The following is a 17,306-nucleotide window of genomic DNA, read 5'->3' as shown; positions in this document are numbered from 1 at the left end:
AAAAGATAAATTAAAAAAAACACAGCTAAACATTGATTTGTTTTTTGCCACGTGGTATGTTGAATGCAGCACTGGTTCAAATTAGACATTTGTGATGTCAAAACACAAAATATACAGTTACATATGAATTAGGAACTCAAACTACCAATATTGACAAGCTAGAATATAAAATAAGAACGTCTTACCTTTCCTATTTCCCAAGAAATTGCTCCTGTACTGAATCAAACACAGTGGCCCCTCCACCCACCTCTTTCTATTTTTGAAAACGGTCCCTTATACACACTTACTTCTATATATGACATGAATAACCAATCAAAAGCTCAGAATGTCCCCCTAGTGGTTTTCTCAGCCATTTTGATGTGTTATTGTGCTAAGTTCATTCTTTTCACACAATATTTCAAATGACGAGGTAAGTCTTTAGTGAGCTCGAAATTTCATATTTTTTTGGAACCAAATACAGCTTAGTTACTATACTCAATAAATTATAGTGGAAGTCTACGGTATCCATATAGTAATTTATGATTGTTTTTGGTTAATTAAAATATATAAAAACTAAAAAAATATATCTTTTTACATCCTCCACGTGGGAAATTTCATAAAACTTAGCAACCTATGACAAGTAGCAAACGAGTACAAAGGTTGTAACTAGAAGAGATAATTATTTGCTTTATTTTATTTACTGTTCTATGTTTTAAAAAAAATAAGTTTAAGAAATTATTTGTAATAGAAATAATGTATATAATATATATCTAATGTATAATAGTTGAAATGTGACTGTATTTTATGCAAATACTAGTACAGTAAAACACAGCCAAGACAGGTAACTTTGTAAAGACTAAAGGTGAGTTATATATTATTGGATATAGGAGCACTAGTTCACGTGCACCGCATCATTGTAACTTTTGTATTGTTAGCCAGGCACAGTTGGAAGGTCACTATAATCACAATAATAAATATATATAAATGTATAACGTTATGAGATTCAGCTAGACTAAAATTTTGTGTTTTTGTGTTATAATTTGTAGTCATTCTAGAATGAAAAAGCATAATTTATATTTTTTTACTAATTCTTTTATTGAGGTTACAAGGTTGGTCATATTGAACAAACCCGTAAAGAATATACTAGTGAAAATAATAAATAAAATAATAGTTTTTTAAACAAAAAATTTGATAATTATCTGGAGATTATAAAGATTTTGCATGTGAAATTTGAAAATGTTTTAATGCATTGATGTATTTTTAATCTTAAAATCAAAATTGCTTTGCATATTGGATGGTCAACATTCTGAAAGCAAAAGGTTTATGAGAAAATCTTTAATTAAAAAATCTTAATACTTTATTCAAAAACCTGATACTTTGCGTACAAAAACCTTGTAATGTTTATCAATAACCTGCAAGTTTTTTAAAGATGTGCTTACATTATGAAAAATCATAATATAATTACTCTCATGGATACTTTCATGGTTATGAATTTTCTAAAAGAAATATATACAACAGTTTTTAAACTTGGAATAAGTTTATAAGTAAACTGACTGAGGTATCTACCACTGCTAGGATGGATTAAAAATAGAAAATGGAGGTATACAAATAAATACTTGCATGTAAATATACATAAAGCAGGTAATTTCAACAGCTAAAGCGGTCTATTCTATCTTGAAAACATATCTCAGAAAACCACTGATACATTTTCATTTGGTATACATTTCTTTGTAAAGAAAACCTCTCTTTATAATGAAGTAAAAATATAAAATAACAAAAGTACTAGTATTTTGTATTATTAACTTAGGATCTATGACTTATCCAGGCTGAAATCCTTAAAATGTGGTGATAAAATTTGCACACCATATGATCTGGTAGTACTTTTTTTTAATTTTTGGGTATTTTATTAATTAGACTTGGGTCTAAAGAATCTAAAACAACAAAAAAAAGCTGGAACTGATATTGATAAAACTTCTAAACTGATTGTCAAAGTTGACCCATGTTGATGAGGATCAACTGCTATTTTGGTGTAACTGTATCCAGAAATTTCAGCACAAATAATGAGTATTTGAATGAGAAAGAGGTAACAGACAAAGTGCACAAGATGGTTATGTTTGGTGATGTGTTTGTTCTTAGGCACAAAGCTACAAAACTGACTATTCAATCACCATTTTCAAGGCCCAAAACAACAGCGGTCTTTGCTTTCCAAGAAGAAAGATAAGAAGTTTTCTTATTTTCGTTTCTACTTTGCCCTCTTTTTCTTGATAACGTCTCTCACTAGATATCCCATTTTGGTCAAATCTATATCATATGTATTTATTATACTTTAAGTAAATTCTGACTTTATAGGTGCAAGTAAGAGGAGACACAGGATAATCTTCTGATGTTTCAATAATATTCAACAATCGTTTCTTACTCTTTAAAACAAGAAATGGCATAGAAACAAACAATCAACATTTGGCCATAAAATGGAAAATATTTGTCAAAATAAAGGTAAAGAATATTGAATAAATAACTCCCCAAAGAAAAAAAAATGTTACTGACATTTCAACTTCACAGGATGAAAACCTAATCTACCAGTCATCATTTTAGCATATTTTTAGTAAGTTGGAAAATTTTTTAGATGTTACATACCACATATTTATCACCAATCTCAACTTGGTTAAGGCACAAACTTTAAGCATAAGAAGAAAGAAAGAAAAAGAACACCAGTAAGGAACACTTCTCTTTGCTCCTTGGATATGAAAGCTTCTTAAAATGTGGATTATAACACTAATTTAAAAATAACAAATGCTCCTCAATTATAAATAAATACTAAAATGTCAAACACGAACACACATAAAAAAACAACAATAATTAAAACTGTGTGACTATGTGAAAGCAGAACAGTAACATTACCTGAATTTATAGTTAATTTTACTTTTATAATAACACAACATTGCACTGGTTGCTAGTCAGGGTAATATTAAATGAAAATTAATTTCAGGTGGACCGAAAAAATAAATGTTTGATTTGTCAATTTTAACCTAAAAACCTGCAAACAAGCCTTTGAAAAAAACAAATTTTTAACAGTGTGAGCAACAATATATAAAAATTTAATATAACAACTCACCATTCATTTCACTAAATATACAAAGGCATAATGTCACAATTTTAAACCAGTATCGAATAGTAAAGAGACTATAAGAAGACATATCTGCTCTCCATAAGTTTGAAAGTTAAGAATAGTTCGAGAGTTAAAAACTGTTGGTGAGCCTCTGCTGTTAAAACAAGCTTTTTAATTTAATAACATTTACCCTGCAGTTGAACAAAGCCATATGCTGAAGATATAAAAAAGAAACAGCAATGGTCCTGCACATTTTGAAGTATATATTCGTGCATTAATTCACATGGGTTAATTCATTAAACAACACTATAATCTGATGAGGTTGTAAACACAATGGTATGTTATTAAATATGCAATATTACAGGTACCAAGAATGCATGTAAGTTGACATAATAAAAATGAAATTCTAAAGGTCAAGTGTAATTATATGTGTAATATTTTGACCTTGGATACAACGCTAATAATATGGATGAATTCAAAATGTAGCAATGTGGGAAGAAAACCACTTTTACAAATTACTGGGAAAAACAAAAGTTCTTCATATAGAATAATAAATTCTTAGGGCTAACAGATCTTGGAAGTTCTTAGAGAATAATTTCAGTATATTTGCATTAAAACTAAACATTTTAGCTTGCTTACCTCCCGTCAAATCTAGAGTGACTGCATATTCTGCACACTTGTCTACTTTCTTGGATCCCCCATCCTTGTCATAAACAAACCTTTTAAAATGAAGTACTAAAACTAAAGGAAGTTCTTCCAGGGTGATTCTACGAGATGCTTCAACCTGAAGGAAGAGGTAAAATAAATTACTCTGTGTTTACAAACATTCACAGTGCTGAAGAATTTCTCAAAGATTAAGAATTAACAGTATTGTATTAGTCATAGCAGATTCCCAAATATTTCTACTATTAACCATGAAATTGTCCTTCCCGAGTGGTTTTCTAATCAAACTGGTACTTGCACCTTGGTTTGCTTTTAGCACCCAGTCTGCAAGTCGGGGAAATATTTTTGGTGGATTGCTGCCTAACAAAGCTTTCCAGTACCCTCTTCTTTTAAAATTCTGAATAGCAATTTGAGCTACTTGCAATATCTGTAATTTGAATTGCCTCACAGCATGGCTAAATTCATATTAATGAAACCCATGTTTTACAACACAAAATTTGGTTCCTCAGTTTTCTCCACATGTTTTGTGAGTTCTCTCAATAGAAATGGCCAAGAATGGTATACACCATTACTGTGTTCAAATGCAGAATTGTGGCACGTACCATGATCATTACTTTTGTTATGGTTTCTGCTCAGAATACCGGAAACCACGACTTTCTTCTATCCCATCCAATCCCTTAAATTCAGTATCATTGACTATCAGATTGAGTGTTAGTGATTGACTACACTTTTTTTTTTTATCTTAAAAGTTTGCAACAGTTCTAAATTTAAAATTTCATGAATTATTTCCTAAATTAAAAATGGAAGTGAATTTACTAATAAATATATCTTTTAAAATATTAGGATGTATTCTGAATAATTCATGTTTTTATGAAGTCATCATCAATTCACAATATTTATTGTGCAAGAAACTTCATGTGCTGATGATAAACTCATTATTATACAATGATACTAATTGTATACATATTCATATTTTATAAAGTTAAGATTGGTCGTTCCATACCTGATAAAAAAAAAGAAGAAATATTTCAAAATCTCACCTCCTGTTTGGTTTTAGTGCATGTATATCCCTGAATGGATTCTTTACTAGTGAGATGTTCTAAAGCTGCAAGCACAGATTCAACCTGTTCTGACTATAAAAAAATTTCATTACTGATATATGACTATTAGTTTCAATCTTGTTCGTATAGGAAATGAACTTTATCTCACCAAAAATAATACCATTTACACACATTCTCTACACTAGATTAAAGATGGTGTGAACACTGTACAATAATAGACTCAGAAGAGTGGTAATAATTGTGGTTAACCCTGAAAAATACTTCGTAAAAGCATTATCAATTAAATCAGTTAAAACAATATAATTTGAAGAGATCCATTCCAATTTAAAAAACCTTCTAATTTTTTAGCAGATTTTATATACTATATGAGCACTTAATAAAAAGTTATTTCGCAAACAGTAAAATTATATGTGAAAAATAATCACAACCAAAACAAAAACATTACAATATTTCTTGAGTTTTAATATTTCTAAGTGTTCTGTTCTTTAAAAATATAAATTATAAATATTAAATTAGTACAGAACTGTTTTGAAACCATTAACAGAAAATTATGAATTATTTTTTTATCACTATAAAAACAGACCTGTATATCAAGCTGTAGTGTAAAAAATGGTTGTAGAAAAGCTGACGTTTCATTTCCTGCCATCAGAACTGACCGCATCTGTCCACCAAAAATGTCAGAAATTGGAGAACGAGAAAAGCTTGCCTAAGAAAGAATGAATGAGAGGGAGGATGCTTTCAAATTACAAATGCATAAAAAGAAAACATTACTATTTATACATTTCAAGATAAGGTTACCACACTCGTATACAGTTTCTTTTATATAAGAAACAACATTAAAATATTTTTGTTGAATTTTAGTTGAGAATCACAAAAATCTACTTTGTTAAATGCAAAATTAACCCTATATAATACTCTACAGAAGGACTCAATTAAGATTTATGATTTCTATTATTAATAACACCTTTATAGATTTCTCACTTCCAAAAATATTTGCAACCATAATGAGGGATCCTAGAATTCAACATGTGATTGGCCATGTATAAGTTGAATTGTGAAAGCCATTTTCTAGTGAAACGAGATAGTGTAATCAATCCTTGTTTCATTCTATTGCTAACCACGTATTTGTGATTATAGTATTAGATCTAGTTTAAGTTTAATCCAGTTGTATTTCACTTGTCTCTAGCTTCATTTAGTTCATTTTTCTCTTATTAATTTTAAATATAATATTTGCAAATTCAATTTTTTATTCTAAGCCAAGTTTTTTTATCTGAATAACTCATCAGGTAATTTAAGCTGGCAATTCATCATTATATTGTTCTCATTTGTACTTGTTAATAAAATATACTTTTATTTCTATTTCACCATCAGGTTTTGTCTATAATTTAACTGGTAATGAATAGTTTTTTTCCTCTGCAGACAGTCCTTGAATCTCATTATTATACAGGTCAGGTAACTGTGAAACACAAAAATCCACAACTACTCAACGATGTAAGACCATCACACCTTTTTCTTCTCAGTAATAATGCTGATGGGAAAGAATAGTTTTAACTTTTGCCTACTGTCAAAAAGTGACATTTGGCTGTTTAAGACATAACATTAAAAGACATTACCTTTTATTCAAATGACTTTTAACATTGACATGACAAGGTTTATGATAAATTAGTAACCAAACGAGTATAACAAAATGGCTATTTTCTCCAAAAAATAAAATAAAATCGCCATTACATGATTGGCAAGGAAACCATACACAACTATACATTTCTAAAAACAAAAATTTTTGTTTCTTTTATGGAAAAAAAAGTTCTAGTTTTCCTGAATGAAAATTTCTCTGTATGTGTGTTCATAAATAACACTGCATATGATTTAAATTTTTATAACAAAAACATAATTTACTGTTAACATTATTTTCTCCTTTACCTAACTTAATTTATTTAAAAAAAGATAAGCATTAAGGAAATTATATACATACTAATTATACTAAACCTATTCACAATTTCACATAATAATGGGGCCCGGCATGGCCAGGTGGTTAGGGCGCTCGACTCACAATCTGCGGGTCGCGGGTTCGAATCCCCGTCACACCAAACATGCTCGCCCTTTCAGTCGTGGGGGTGTTATAATGTGATGGTCAATCCCACTATTCGTTAGTAAAAGAGTAGCCCAAGAGTTGGCGGTGGGTGGTGATGACTAGCTGCCTTCCCTCTAGTCTTACACTGCTAAATTAGAGATGGCTAGCGCAGATAGCCCTCGTGTAGCTTTGCGCGAAAATGCAAAACAAACAAACACAATAATGTGAATATTGATTACATATTAAGTATGGAAACACTGAAATGAACAAGCTAAATGCTTCATGTACTTATGCATCTGCTTATACACTTACAGTTCTGGTGACTATACTTTTATTTTTCGGTCCCATCACCTGCCATCCTTCATCTCCACTGTCATCTAGATGTCCATTTGCAGCTGCTTCTCCATTACCAGCTGGAAAACAGGACACATACAAGTTCAAACTTTTCTGACATTAACACAGATGTATTTAATTAGTTCAAAAAGATCTTCACAGAAACTTTGAAATTCTACAATATAAAATAACTCTATTAATAATTAAGAAATTGGTTTATTATAATTAAACAACACATTTTAGTAAAATAGCAGGAAAAATTTGAGGATTCTTATAAAATCCATGGAACAAAAAGGTTGAAAATGTGGAATAATTTCAGTGCAACAGAAATGACAAATGCTGTTGAGTTGAAAAATGTTGACGGGTATTACTGAATATTTATTTATATATGTACGTATATATAACTTCCTACATTGGTTTAAAGTTTTCATAATAGAGGCTCCTATTAATTTTCCTTCCAAGGAGTAATGATAACATTCTTCTTTAATAGCCAAGAGGTTCTACGGTTGTTACCTTCTTTTCCCACATCTTTTCTAATACTTTTCATTACCGCCAACATTTCTTCATGAAGACCATTTAAAATGCAACTTAAAAATTCTTCAGCATCTTCTTGACGACCCTATGAGTAAAAATTATCACTTAAAAGGCTAAAGAGAATACATATAGCACAAAATAAAAATTTATACATGATAATACAAAAACATTGAGAAAAAATATTTCTGTAATGATGGTGAAGACTTGAATTTGATACAAAATTACACAATCTGCAAAATAAGAATCTCCATGAAGATTTACTAAGTTATCTTTATCTTTATTATTTAAGGACAGTCTTAAGACATTATAGCACATCAACAAGGAATAAAGAATTGCTATTATCTTTAAATTATTATTACTACTACAAGAAACGATGCCCTATGGGCAGCTGTTTGTGCTAGTAATTACTAATTGTAGTATTCATACCTCATGGAGAAAAATTTAGAAAAACTGAACAATTTCTAAAAAATGATTTTTCTGAGAAGTACTGCATAGGAAAAGTGTTCAGATTGTGCCAATATAAACTGTAGTCTTTTTATATATTAAAATTGGTACCCTTTATTGAAAAATAAGTATTTCTGAAGAACTCAATCTTTTTTTAGTAAGTGCTATATTTACAAATTACATCAATAAAGATACAATCAAACCTTCACGTACATTCCTAATGAAAGTTGTGAGGAGAGTACTTTTATTTAAAGTTGTGCTCTTTGATAAAGAAATGGTTGTTGCACAAACTGTAGTTATTTTTTTCTAAGTGTCTGAATCTTGAATACCCAAAGCGTGAATATTTTTTTTTTGTTGTTGTTTGTTTGTGGTGCTATTCAATAGAAGATGCTACATTGTATTTATCATTTTGGTCACATACACACATATATATACACACACACACACTATGTCCATTATGGTAAGAAGTACATCAAGCAACTCCATATTTTCCCAAGCAGTTATAATCATATATTTATATTGAAATTAACAGCTAAAAGTTTTCACTTGTGAACAGTTTAATTTTCACAACAGACAACTCTGTGAAGCAGTAAAAAAGGGAATGTGATAGTAGACATACTAATGTAAATCATTATACTACTTTAAATTAACAAACATATCTTCAAAGCATGCATACAGGTTTAGAAAACTTTTTCAATATTACAAAGAAATAATAAAAGTTTAAATTTTCAGATCAAGAATATTAACAGAAATGATAAAACAAAAATAATTGTAAAATAATTGAAATTTTCTTATATCTCATACAATCCAATTGAGCTGTGAGATGCACGTACCTTGACACATTCAGACTTAATAACACTTAACATTTTGTAAATATTTCCAGGCTCAAAAGAAGCTCCAATAGCTAGATCTTCTTTTCTCTTGTTCTTGCTAGCTTGTGGTAGGGTTGGGAACTCTTGTATAAATTCCACCCTGAATGAAATTAGAGCAAACAATTTTCAATGTTTCTAAAATGAGTTTAACAATAAACAAGGTTTCTTATTTAAATTAAGGTACATAAGCCCTATATATACACACACAAACACATGTAGAGGTATAAATCTCACTTCTGCATGTGCATACTGTTCCTAAAGAAGGCTACAGTAATTTGATCTTTGTTTGTCACTCAGGAAGAATATTAGATATTGTTGATTGAATGAGGATTTGGTTAGATATATTACTTACATATCATTCAAAAACTTTTCAGTTTCTATAAAATATATCATAAAACATTTAAGCTTGTAACTGAGAGAGAATTACAATGAACAAGGATTTTCAAACTGAAATTATTAAGAATACGGTGTTAAAAAATACTAGTTTCTTATTGTACTTAACTGGTCTACTTATTCTACAACTGAGATATGTCATTCAGGTTTAGTATCAATCAGAATCCAAGTTAAAAAGATATGTTACAATACTTACAAGCTGTCCAAGATGGGAGTTGATGACTTGTTACGATTCTGCCCTAGGAGACTAGTAAACTGTTTCAGTAAGTTATACAAAGGAGGACACACTAGTAGTGCTTGTAGTGTCTGAAGGAAGTCTTGTTAAAAGTCAATACATTCTATTATCTTTAGATCTAAATAAGCAAACTTTTAAATCAAGGTAGTAGTTTTCTTTTTAAGAAAACACCCTATTATATATAGTGTTAAATAATATTTGAAAGCTGGGACAACTTCTTCAAACAGATCTCAGGGAAAATTTAAGTTGTGAACAAATTTAAAACATCAATGACTTTTAAGTTAAAAAACAACAACTTATTTATTAAAAGACTAAAGAACTAACATGCTAAACTAACAAAGTCTTTAATGACGTATCCCATTCTTAAAATCGAGATTTCATTATTTAACACATACACAGGGTTATTCAAAAGTCATACACAAAGTCAGAGAGTGGTGAACTGTAGTAACAAATGCTCTGTGATGTTCAATGACTAAAGTATAGTACCAAATATAGTTCAAAGATTAATTTAAGAATTTTGGTTGGACATTGGGAATAAAAACCTTAAACCAATCCAAGAATTTGTAATGTTACTTTTAAAGTCATTTTTCAATTTTTTTTTGGAAAATATAAATGCACAAGATAATTCAGAAAACATTTAATCAGTGAAATTAAAAAAATGTGGTTAATTAAATTGAAATTTTTTTACCAGCTTGAAGATTGTTTACAGACCTAATTGCCATAATTAAGTTTATTGAAATTCTAAAGAATGTAATCATGATAATCTGACATACACACCATTACGTTAGTTAGTGTAACAATTGTATGTATGTTTACATGCACATAACACAAATATTCTTATTTTTTTGTGGAGGGGGGAACTGTCCTCAAACATGTTTAGTTTTTAAGACATCAGAGACACTTTTACATTACTCAGTTCTGGTTCACAAGACAAAGTAGGAAATACCTGTGTTGTCATAGTAGTTTTGAGCTTTACTATAAAGCTGAATAAAACCTTAAAACCAATTGAAATGTTTAAAATTATTCACTGTTTTATCCAATTTTAAAAGCAGTTCTTAAGATAAGGAAACATGGAACTTAACACTTTATTATACTAGTTGGAATAAAGGTAATTAGATGTTTCTTTTAAACTGACACTTGAAAGAAGTTAAAATTCTGGATCTTGGAAACAATATAGTTGTAAATGTTGCTACATTTTTTAGTAATGATATACACAGTAAAGGATACTGCATTAATATAGCACCAATTACTCCGATTAATAAGCCCACGAGGTTGTAGAAAAGGAGCAATGTGGTTCAGTCGTGTATTTTCAAAAATGTCTGAAAAAACAGCAAAACATAACTAAATCAAATACTAAATAATTAGTTTTCTATCTTGATATTCTGATATTTTGATTTTGTTGATTAAGCAAAATTTCAATTTATCTAGTTAACCTACAAAGACCATACTTTTTTTCAAAATGATTTGTAGGTCAATATTTTTACAACTGAAATATGTATTTCTGATAGATACCTCCACACACAGAATAGCCATCTTTATCATGTTTCTGCCTAAGAGATTTGCATGCTACTAGCCTTGAGGCAACTATCACCTAATTTCATGTTTTTTAATGTGAACTGTGTTAGTACATGATGATATCATTATGTGACAAAAGCCTTCTATCAATAGGAGGGTTACACAACCTACATGAGCAGTAACTCCCCCTATACACTTGCACTTGTGATAACTTCATCCTTTGATGCGGCAAGACAAAAAAGAAAAATGTGTACTAGATTGGGAAGAATGGGTGGGAAATGTGAGTGGAGGTATGTATTGGAAATGTAAATTTTTGAGATAATTGAACTATACACACAGACCAGCTAGAATCCCATCAAGTATTAGCAGAAGGGCCAGTGCAAAATTTTTACCTAGATGAGCTCCCTTCAGAAAGTGCCCAAAGGGAAGCCCATGGAGTATGACCTGATGGCAGGGGATCTATACAGGCACATCTGTGGGAGACTGCATCTTATTTCAACCAGGATACACACTTCACCCAGAAAGTATGTAGAAAGAGACAAATAAGCCTCATGTATTGCAGGAACAAGTGGAATGAGAAGAGGACAATCTGAGTGCTTGCACACAAGTCAAGGTGGTATTGGACTCCCGTGCTCCACTTGAGACAATTGAGTAAACATATATATTATGAGGATATCTCAAATGGTCTTGAGGAACATCCCATCTCACTGTGGGCAGTGGTTAAGTCAGGGTAGATGGTATGAGCACTTTCTGTTATCCAAGCTCAATGTGAATTTGGGGTAAGTATGCCCTAGGAGGCAATACCAGGTACCTGACTTCATATAAAAATTAAAAAGGGGCTCTGAAAAAGAAATTGTACACATTCTTCTCAAAGATGGTGAGGTGACTGAAGAATGGCAACCAATATAAGCCAAAATCCAGCAGGAGATTAGACAACCAGATAGTGTAGAAAATGAGAGACGAACAGGTGGAGAGTCGTCCAAATGGAGGACCTCATCCCAAGGCTGGTGAAGATGAGAAGCAAAAGAATAAGAAAGGTGATACAAGAAATGTGAAATAGCCTGCAAACATCTAGATACAGAGACAAATATACCAACCAGAGGAGTTGATGGATCCATCTAGTAAAGATCCATTGGATGGAAAAAGATGAGTTCCAGGATAGGGACAGACAATGGCAGAGACTCCAACAGAAAGAGGTCTGTGATAAGCAGCATTAACAAGACACAGGAGCCAATCTGGGTCTAAATGATCAAACAGGAAGGGAGATGGGAGGGAAAGTATGGTTACCCTCCCAAGCGGTAGAAGTCTTAGAAAGGAAAGATCAGTCCAGGGAGAGGAGTATGTAAGTGCAGTGGATGAGGGTGTGAGAAGCATCCACAAAAAAGATATTGAATAATGGTAATTGAAGATGATAAGGAGAAGGATGTAAGCCTTGAGAGGAAGATGATATAAAAAACAATAAACTCAAAAGGGGCATGCATGAGAGCATGCAAAACTATATTAAGGTCTCAGTCAGCCTTGAAGGTGGGTGGGTCTGTATGCTAAGGGGAAACTAAGTCTGAACTCACCAAAGAGGTTCCAACAATATAATCTACAAGGAGTATTGTACATCAAGGGCTAATATTCCTTTTCCTGAACAATTGACTTCTATTAGCCCATTCTTGGATGGTATCCTCTTCTTACACCTCCCCTCTTTTATGGGAGACTGCTTACTTGTGTGTGTATGGGAGATTGTGGCAGATTGCCTCTCTCAGTCAGTCTGCATTCTACCAAAGGAGTGGTCTCTACACCCTTAGATCTTTCATTGGGTTTTGGTCTGAGTTGGGCATGCCTCTCATAAATGCCTTTACCACACTTCTCAACTCTAGGATTCCTCTATTCTAGTTCTCTGTTCCTCATCCTTCAATTCACTATCAATGCTCTCAGTTAGGCCTGGTCTCATCTCTTTCTATATGCCTACCCCCATATTGTCTCCTCCATCAGGTCCTCACCTGAGACATGAATATGGTGAGCAATGTCCCTCATGATACCAATGAATACAAAAGGGGCTGACACTATGTCAAAGGGAAAAGCAAGGAATGAGATAATGTGAAACTGATGGCCGAAATGTAGAGAACATATGCAGGACATGCCAAGAGGGATGTGTAGGAAGGTGTTCAACATATCAATAATGGCAAACAGCAGACTGGGTGAAAAAGACAATAGAAAGGGTGAGAGCGAGGAGAGAAGGAAACTGGAAGAGAAGCAAAGAAAAGTGAGGAGAAAGACCAAGGTGGGAAAAATGACTAACAGTAGAAAATGAGACCAACAGCATGAGAAGAGAGAGACAGGTACTCACAGAGTTGGACACGATCTGATAAAGAGTTACTATGAAACACATTTTTTTAACACTAGCTATCTAACTTGATTCTTATATTTTACATTAGGACTAAATGATTAAAACATAAACTTCCAGTATATCACTCACAAGTAATTTCTAGCACTTAGTCCCATTCTATTCAGGGGTTATTTATCTACTTCAGAAAAAAAAAAATAAATAAAAAAAAATTTGCTGTTATACTAATATGACATTCATAGCTCAATGTTAATGGGTGTTCAATCTCCTGAGACAAGTAAAAATTTACTTCAGATAACTTACTTTATGACATGTACTTGTCCTTTCGGAAAAGTGTAAACTTATCAACCAAAAATTTGTTCTACTTAATAACATGTTGAGAACTGACCTACAAAGCAAAATTTACAAAAAATAAGCCCTTATTTGCTGTTATATTTCTTTGTTCATGCCATGATGTGTGTGCTTCTTGTAATGACCGAGCTTTCTACAAGTCAGTGCCAGGTTATAATCAATGTAGAAATGTGCATTTTCATTGGTTGGGGCACGTTGCACACCAACATTTTAACCAACTAGTATCCAAGTTCTTTGTAATCTTGTTAAAAGATTTCACAATATAGTGGCTCAATCAAAAATTCTAAGCTTTTGTTGCTTAAATATTGAAATAAAAATCATGAAATGGATGATTTAGAATATAAACGAAAACATTGAAACAAAAAAAGATTTACTGAACCTTGTAAAATGAAGCATGGTTAGTTTGAAAAGTTTCAATACAATAATGAAATAAATTAGTGTTTTGTTCTTATTACCCAAGGTATGACAATACATACTTGTAAAGAGAAGTGTTCTCATGTCAGTTTGAGCACATTTCATGTGTAAATGTTCATTAAATTATCACTTTGCTGTTGAAAAGCTAGTGTTGTACTAATTTACGAGTAAACAAACAACAGAACATCAAATTATTGAAAAACAAGCATTTTTCCACTAATAATGTTTAGGCAACTGAAACTAAGTTTTGGGCAAGTTAAATTAACCATACTGCTAAGCAACTTCTAATGTTAATATCAAGATCTGATACTGTATAAATAAACACAAGCATTATATATTCTACATTTGAACTTTTAATCAACTATTTATACCCGATACATTTCTTTTCATAATTTGCATTTTACCTTAAAATATTTAGTGAAGGATTTATGATGCTTGACTGAACAACAAAACAATTCAATTTCAGTTAAGTCATTTTTTTTTAAAACTACAAATGAACTTTCTGTTCTTTAGTGGTTTTATCTTTACTTGTACTTATTATTCTAAATGTATGTTTACATTGTAATTAGAACTGAATGAGTAGTAGAATTTGCTAATTGTTTAATCAGATGTTTATTTTTACATTTGTATTATAACTATTTGTTATTGTCCCAGGCTGACAGATCCATTTTTCACAGTCTGATAGATGAAAATGCAATTTCATTTGTGGGAAAATAAATAAGAAGTAAAACATTTTAGAGACAACTGATTGGTAAACGATACAGGCTTAATCATGATGTACCTAAAACTGTTGAGTAATTCTATTCTCCAGGCAAGATTAATTTAAACAAAATGTAATTGCATTGTGATAACTTAATTACTATTTTTATTTATTACTAACCATTACTACTTTAAAAGGACTGTAAGATCACTAAGGGGTTAATAAGAACTAGCTCTCTTTTTTACTTTTAACCTGAAGCAATAATTAATTTTAATAAGTTAGGTTTCTATTGTTATGAAATATGCTTATTTAAATAAACATTTCTAAAACATTATACTTAAATATGAGCCAAAAATAATGTTTTCATAGAAACTGTTTGTAAAATAACCATAAATGTTTCATAACAATCTATATAAAGCAGTTTATATCAAATAAAGACAAAATATCTCATGTTTAGAATACAGACAGTCTGATGCATAAATTTAAAAACAAATGTACACTTACTTGCTAATTTTATAGCTAACACATCTTCTTCAGCCTTTATAATTTGATATTCTTCAGTGTCTTCTAATCTTCCATTTTCCTCGCTTTCTTTGAATTCAGCAGTAGAAACAGGAGGAAGAGATAGACTTTGACATTCTTGAGAAGTAATCTGACCAGCTCTTTGGTCTTTAAATAAGTCAGCACCTGAACGTCGATGCCAGACATTAGTATTACGTGTATTTTCTGCATCATTGTTAATCATAACTGAAGTAACTGATGTTGATACATCCACATTTGAGCAGTCCTCTTTTACAATTGGTATTTTAGATTGTGATTCTGTTATTGTACAGTCTGAATAAACATCACTAAATTTATTACTCCTCACTAAAGACTTAGTATCACAAGAAAAAGTATCCTCTGTATGAAAAGAAGATAAAGGTTCATTAGCAGACATTTGCTGTGAAAGAGCTGGTTGAGTATCAGTCATGTTAATAGTTGATGAATTCACTATTATCCTTGAAGCTGATATACCTCCATGAGACTCATTTTCATTATCAGATGACACATCTAGCTTGTTTTTACCATCATTTTTGAAGCTATCTTCGTTTTTTATGAAAGACTTGGATGTTTGTACAATATGATTATTCTGTAGGTTACCATGCTGTATGATTTGATAGATATCAACCTGTGGCTTTTGTAGATTACAATCATCACAGGTTTGGCTATGTTGACCATGAGTAGCACAAGTTTCTATAGGTGTTGATTCACTGCAAGTCAGAGTAACTGAAGGAATTTCTGCAACAACAGATGTGACAGCTGAATTTGTTATAATAACACCACCATCATTCTCACTGGAGTGTTCCTTTTCCTTCTCAAGATGTTCACTTCTAACAGCAAGAGGTGCTTGTGGGTGAATAAACCCAGGATAAGCAGATGTTATAAATGGAACTGCATATAACAGAGGTGCTGAAGGCCCTTGAGGTTGATAATGAACCGGAGCTATACCTGGTGGATATCCTGTGGCAGCTGCTGCCACAGGTATGGTGCCAGTAGTGACAGGAAAACTATTGGGGGGCATGGTAAAAGGCACTGGAACCACAGATGGCATTCCTGTAGGCATAGGCTCTTCCACAACTGTTCTATGTTGATCTGCTTGTTGTGCATCCGAATCATTAACAGAGTTATCAGAAGAGCCACTATTTTTATCACTCTGTGACATTTGTTTGTTAGCAGAAACAAGCCCTTTCTTCTGTGTAATTAAGGTCTTATCAGAACTAACATGCATGACTGGAATATATTCTCTATGAGAAGTATGAATGGGAAAAGCAGGAGGAAGTGAACTCTGTTGAACTGCCGTCAATTCTTGCTGAGGAACACTGCGAGTAAAAATGGAGTTCATATGTTGTGGAAAATGAGGATGAAGAAGAGGATAAGAACGAGGTATGAAAGGAAAAGCTTGACTTCCGGCTAGATGAGGTACAGCAGAGGCTACACTAGGAGAAATGAAAGGTGGAGGAACAACTGATGGATTAGCCAGGGAACCAGATGGTGGACGAAGAGCAGGAGTCATGGATGATATTCTTGCATCAACAATGTTGGAATCTTTTCTGATATTCTCAGGCTGTTCTGTAACATGTGTTAATAGAAGAGGATTCAGCAGATGTAAGGGACCAGAACAAAATCTTTATTTTATATAAAACTAGAATATAGATTTTCTATGGTAGTGAACAAGAAAATATGATACCCTATAACCTGAGCACTTTTGAAAGGTGTACCTTTCTTCTTCAGGGGGAAAACTGGGAATCTATTAGGTTAAG

General features: G+C 31.8%; 1 protein-coding gene across 1 annotated transcript in view; it reads right to left on the bottom strand.

The window, feature by feature from the left end:
* Positions 1-17,306, bottom strand: part of LOC106457062 (ubiquitin carboxyl-terminal hydrolase 10-like) — a 41,456-nt gene that overhangs the window by 9,414 nt on the left and 14,736 nt on the right. The window contains exons 5-13 of the mRNA XM_013916447.2: positions 15,511-17,115; positions 10,919-11,010; positions 9,653-9,762; positions 9,025-9,163; positions 7,727-7,832; positions 7,193-7,293; positions 5,393-5,515; positions 4,789-4,881; positions 3,725-3,869 (exon numbers count right to left, since the gene is read on the bottom strand). Of these exons, the coding sequence (XP_013771901.1) occupies positions 3,725-3,869; positions 4,789-4,881; positions 5,393-5,515; positions 7,193-7,293; positions 7,727-7,832; positions 9,025-9,163; positions 9,653-9,762; positions 10,919-11,010; positions 15,511-17,115 (2,514 nt within the window). The remainder of the gene's footprint in view (positions 1-3,724; positions 3,870-4,788; positions 4,882-5,392; positions 5,516-7,192; positions 7,294-7,726; positions 7,833-9,024; positions 9,164-9,652; positions 9,763-10,918; positions 11,011-15,510; positions 17,116-17,306) is intronic.

This window comes from Limulus polyphemus, unplaced genomic scaffold (genome assembly GCF_000517525.1).
Source record: "Limulus polyphemus unplaced genomic scaffold, Limulus_polyphemus-2.1.2 Scaffold287, whole genome shotgun sequence".
Lineage (NCBI taxonomy): Eukaryota > Metazoa > Arthropoda > Merostomata > Xiphosura > Limulidae > Limulus > Limulus polyphemus.
Note: the sequence above shows the minus strand (reverse complement) of the source record. Positions and strands in the feature narration are given on the sequence as shown.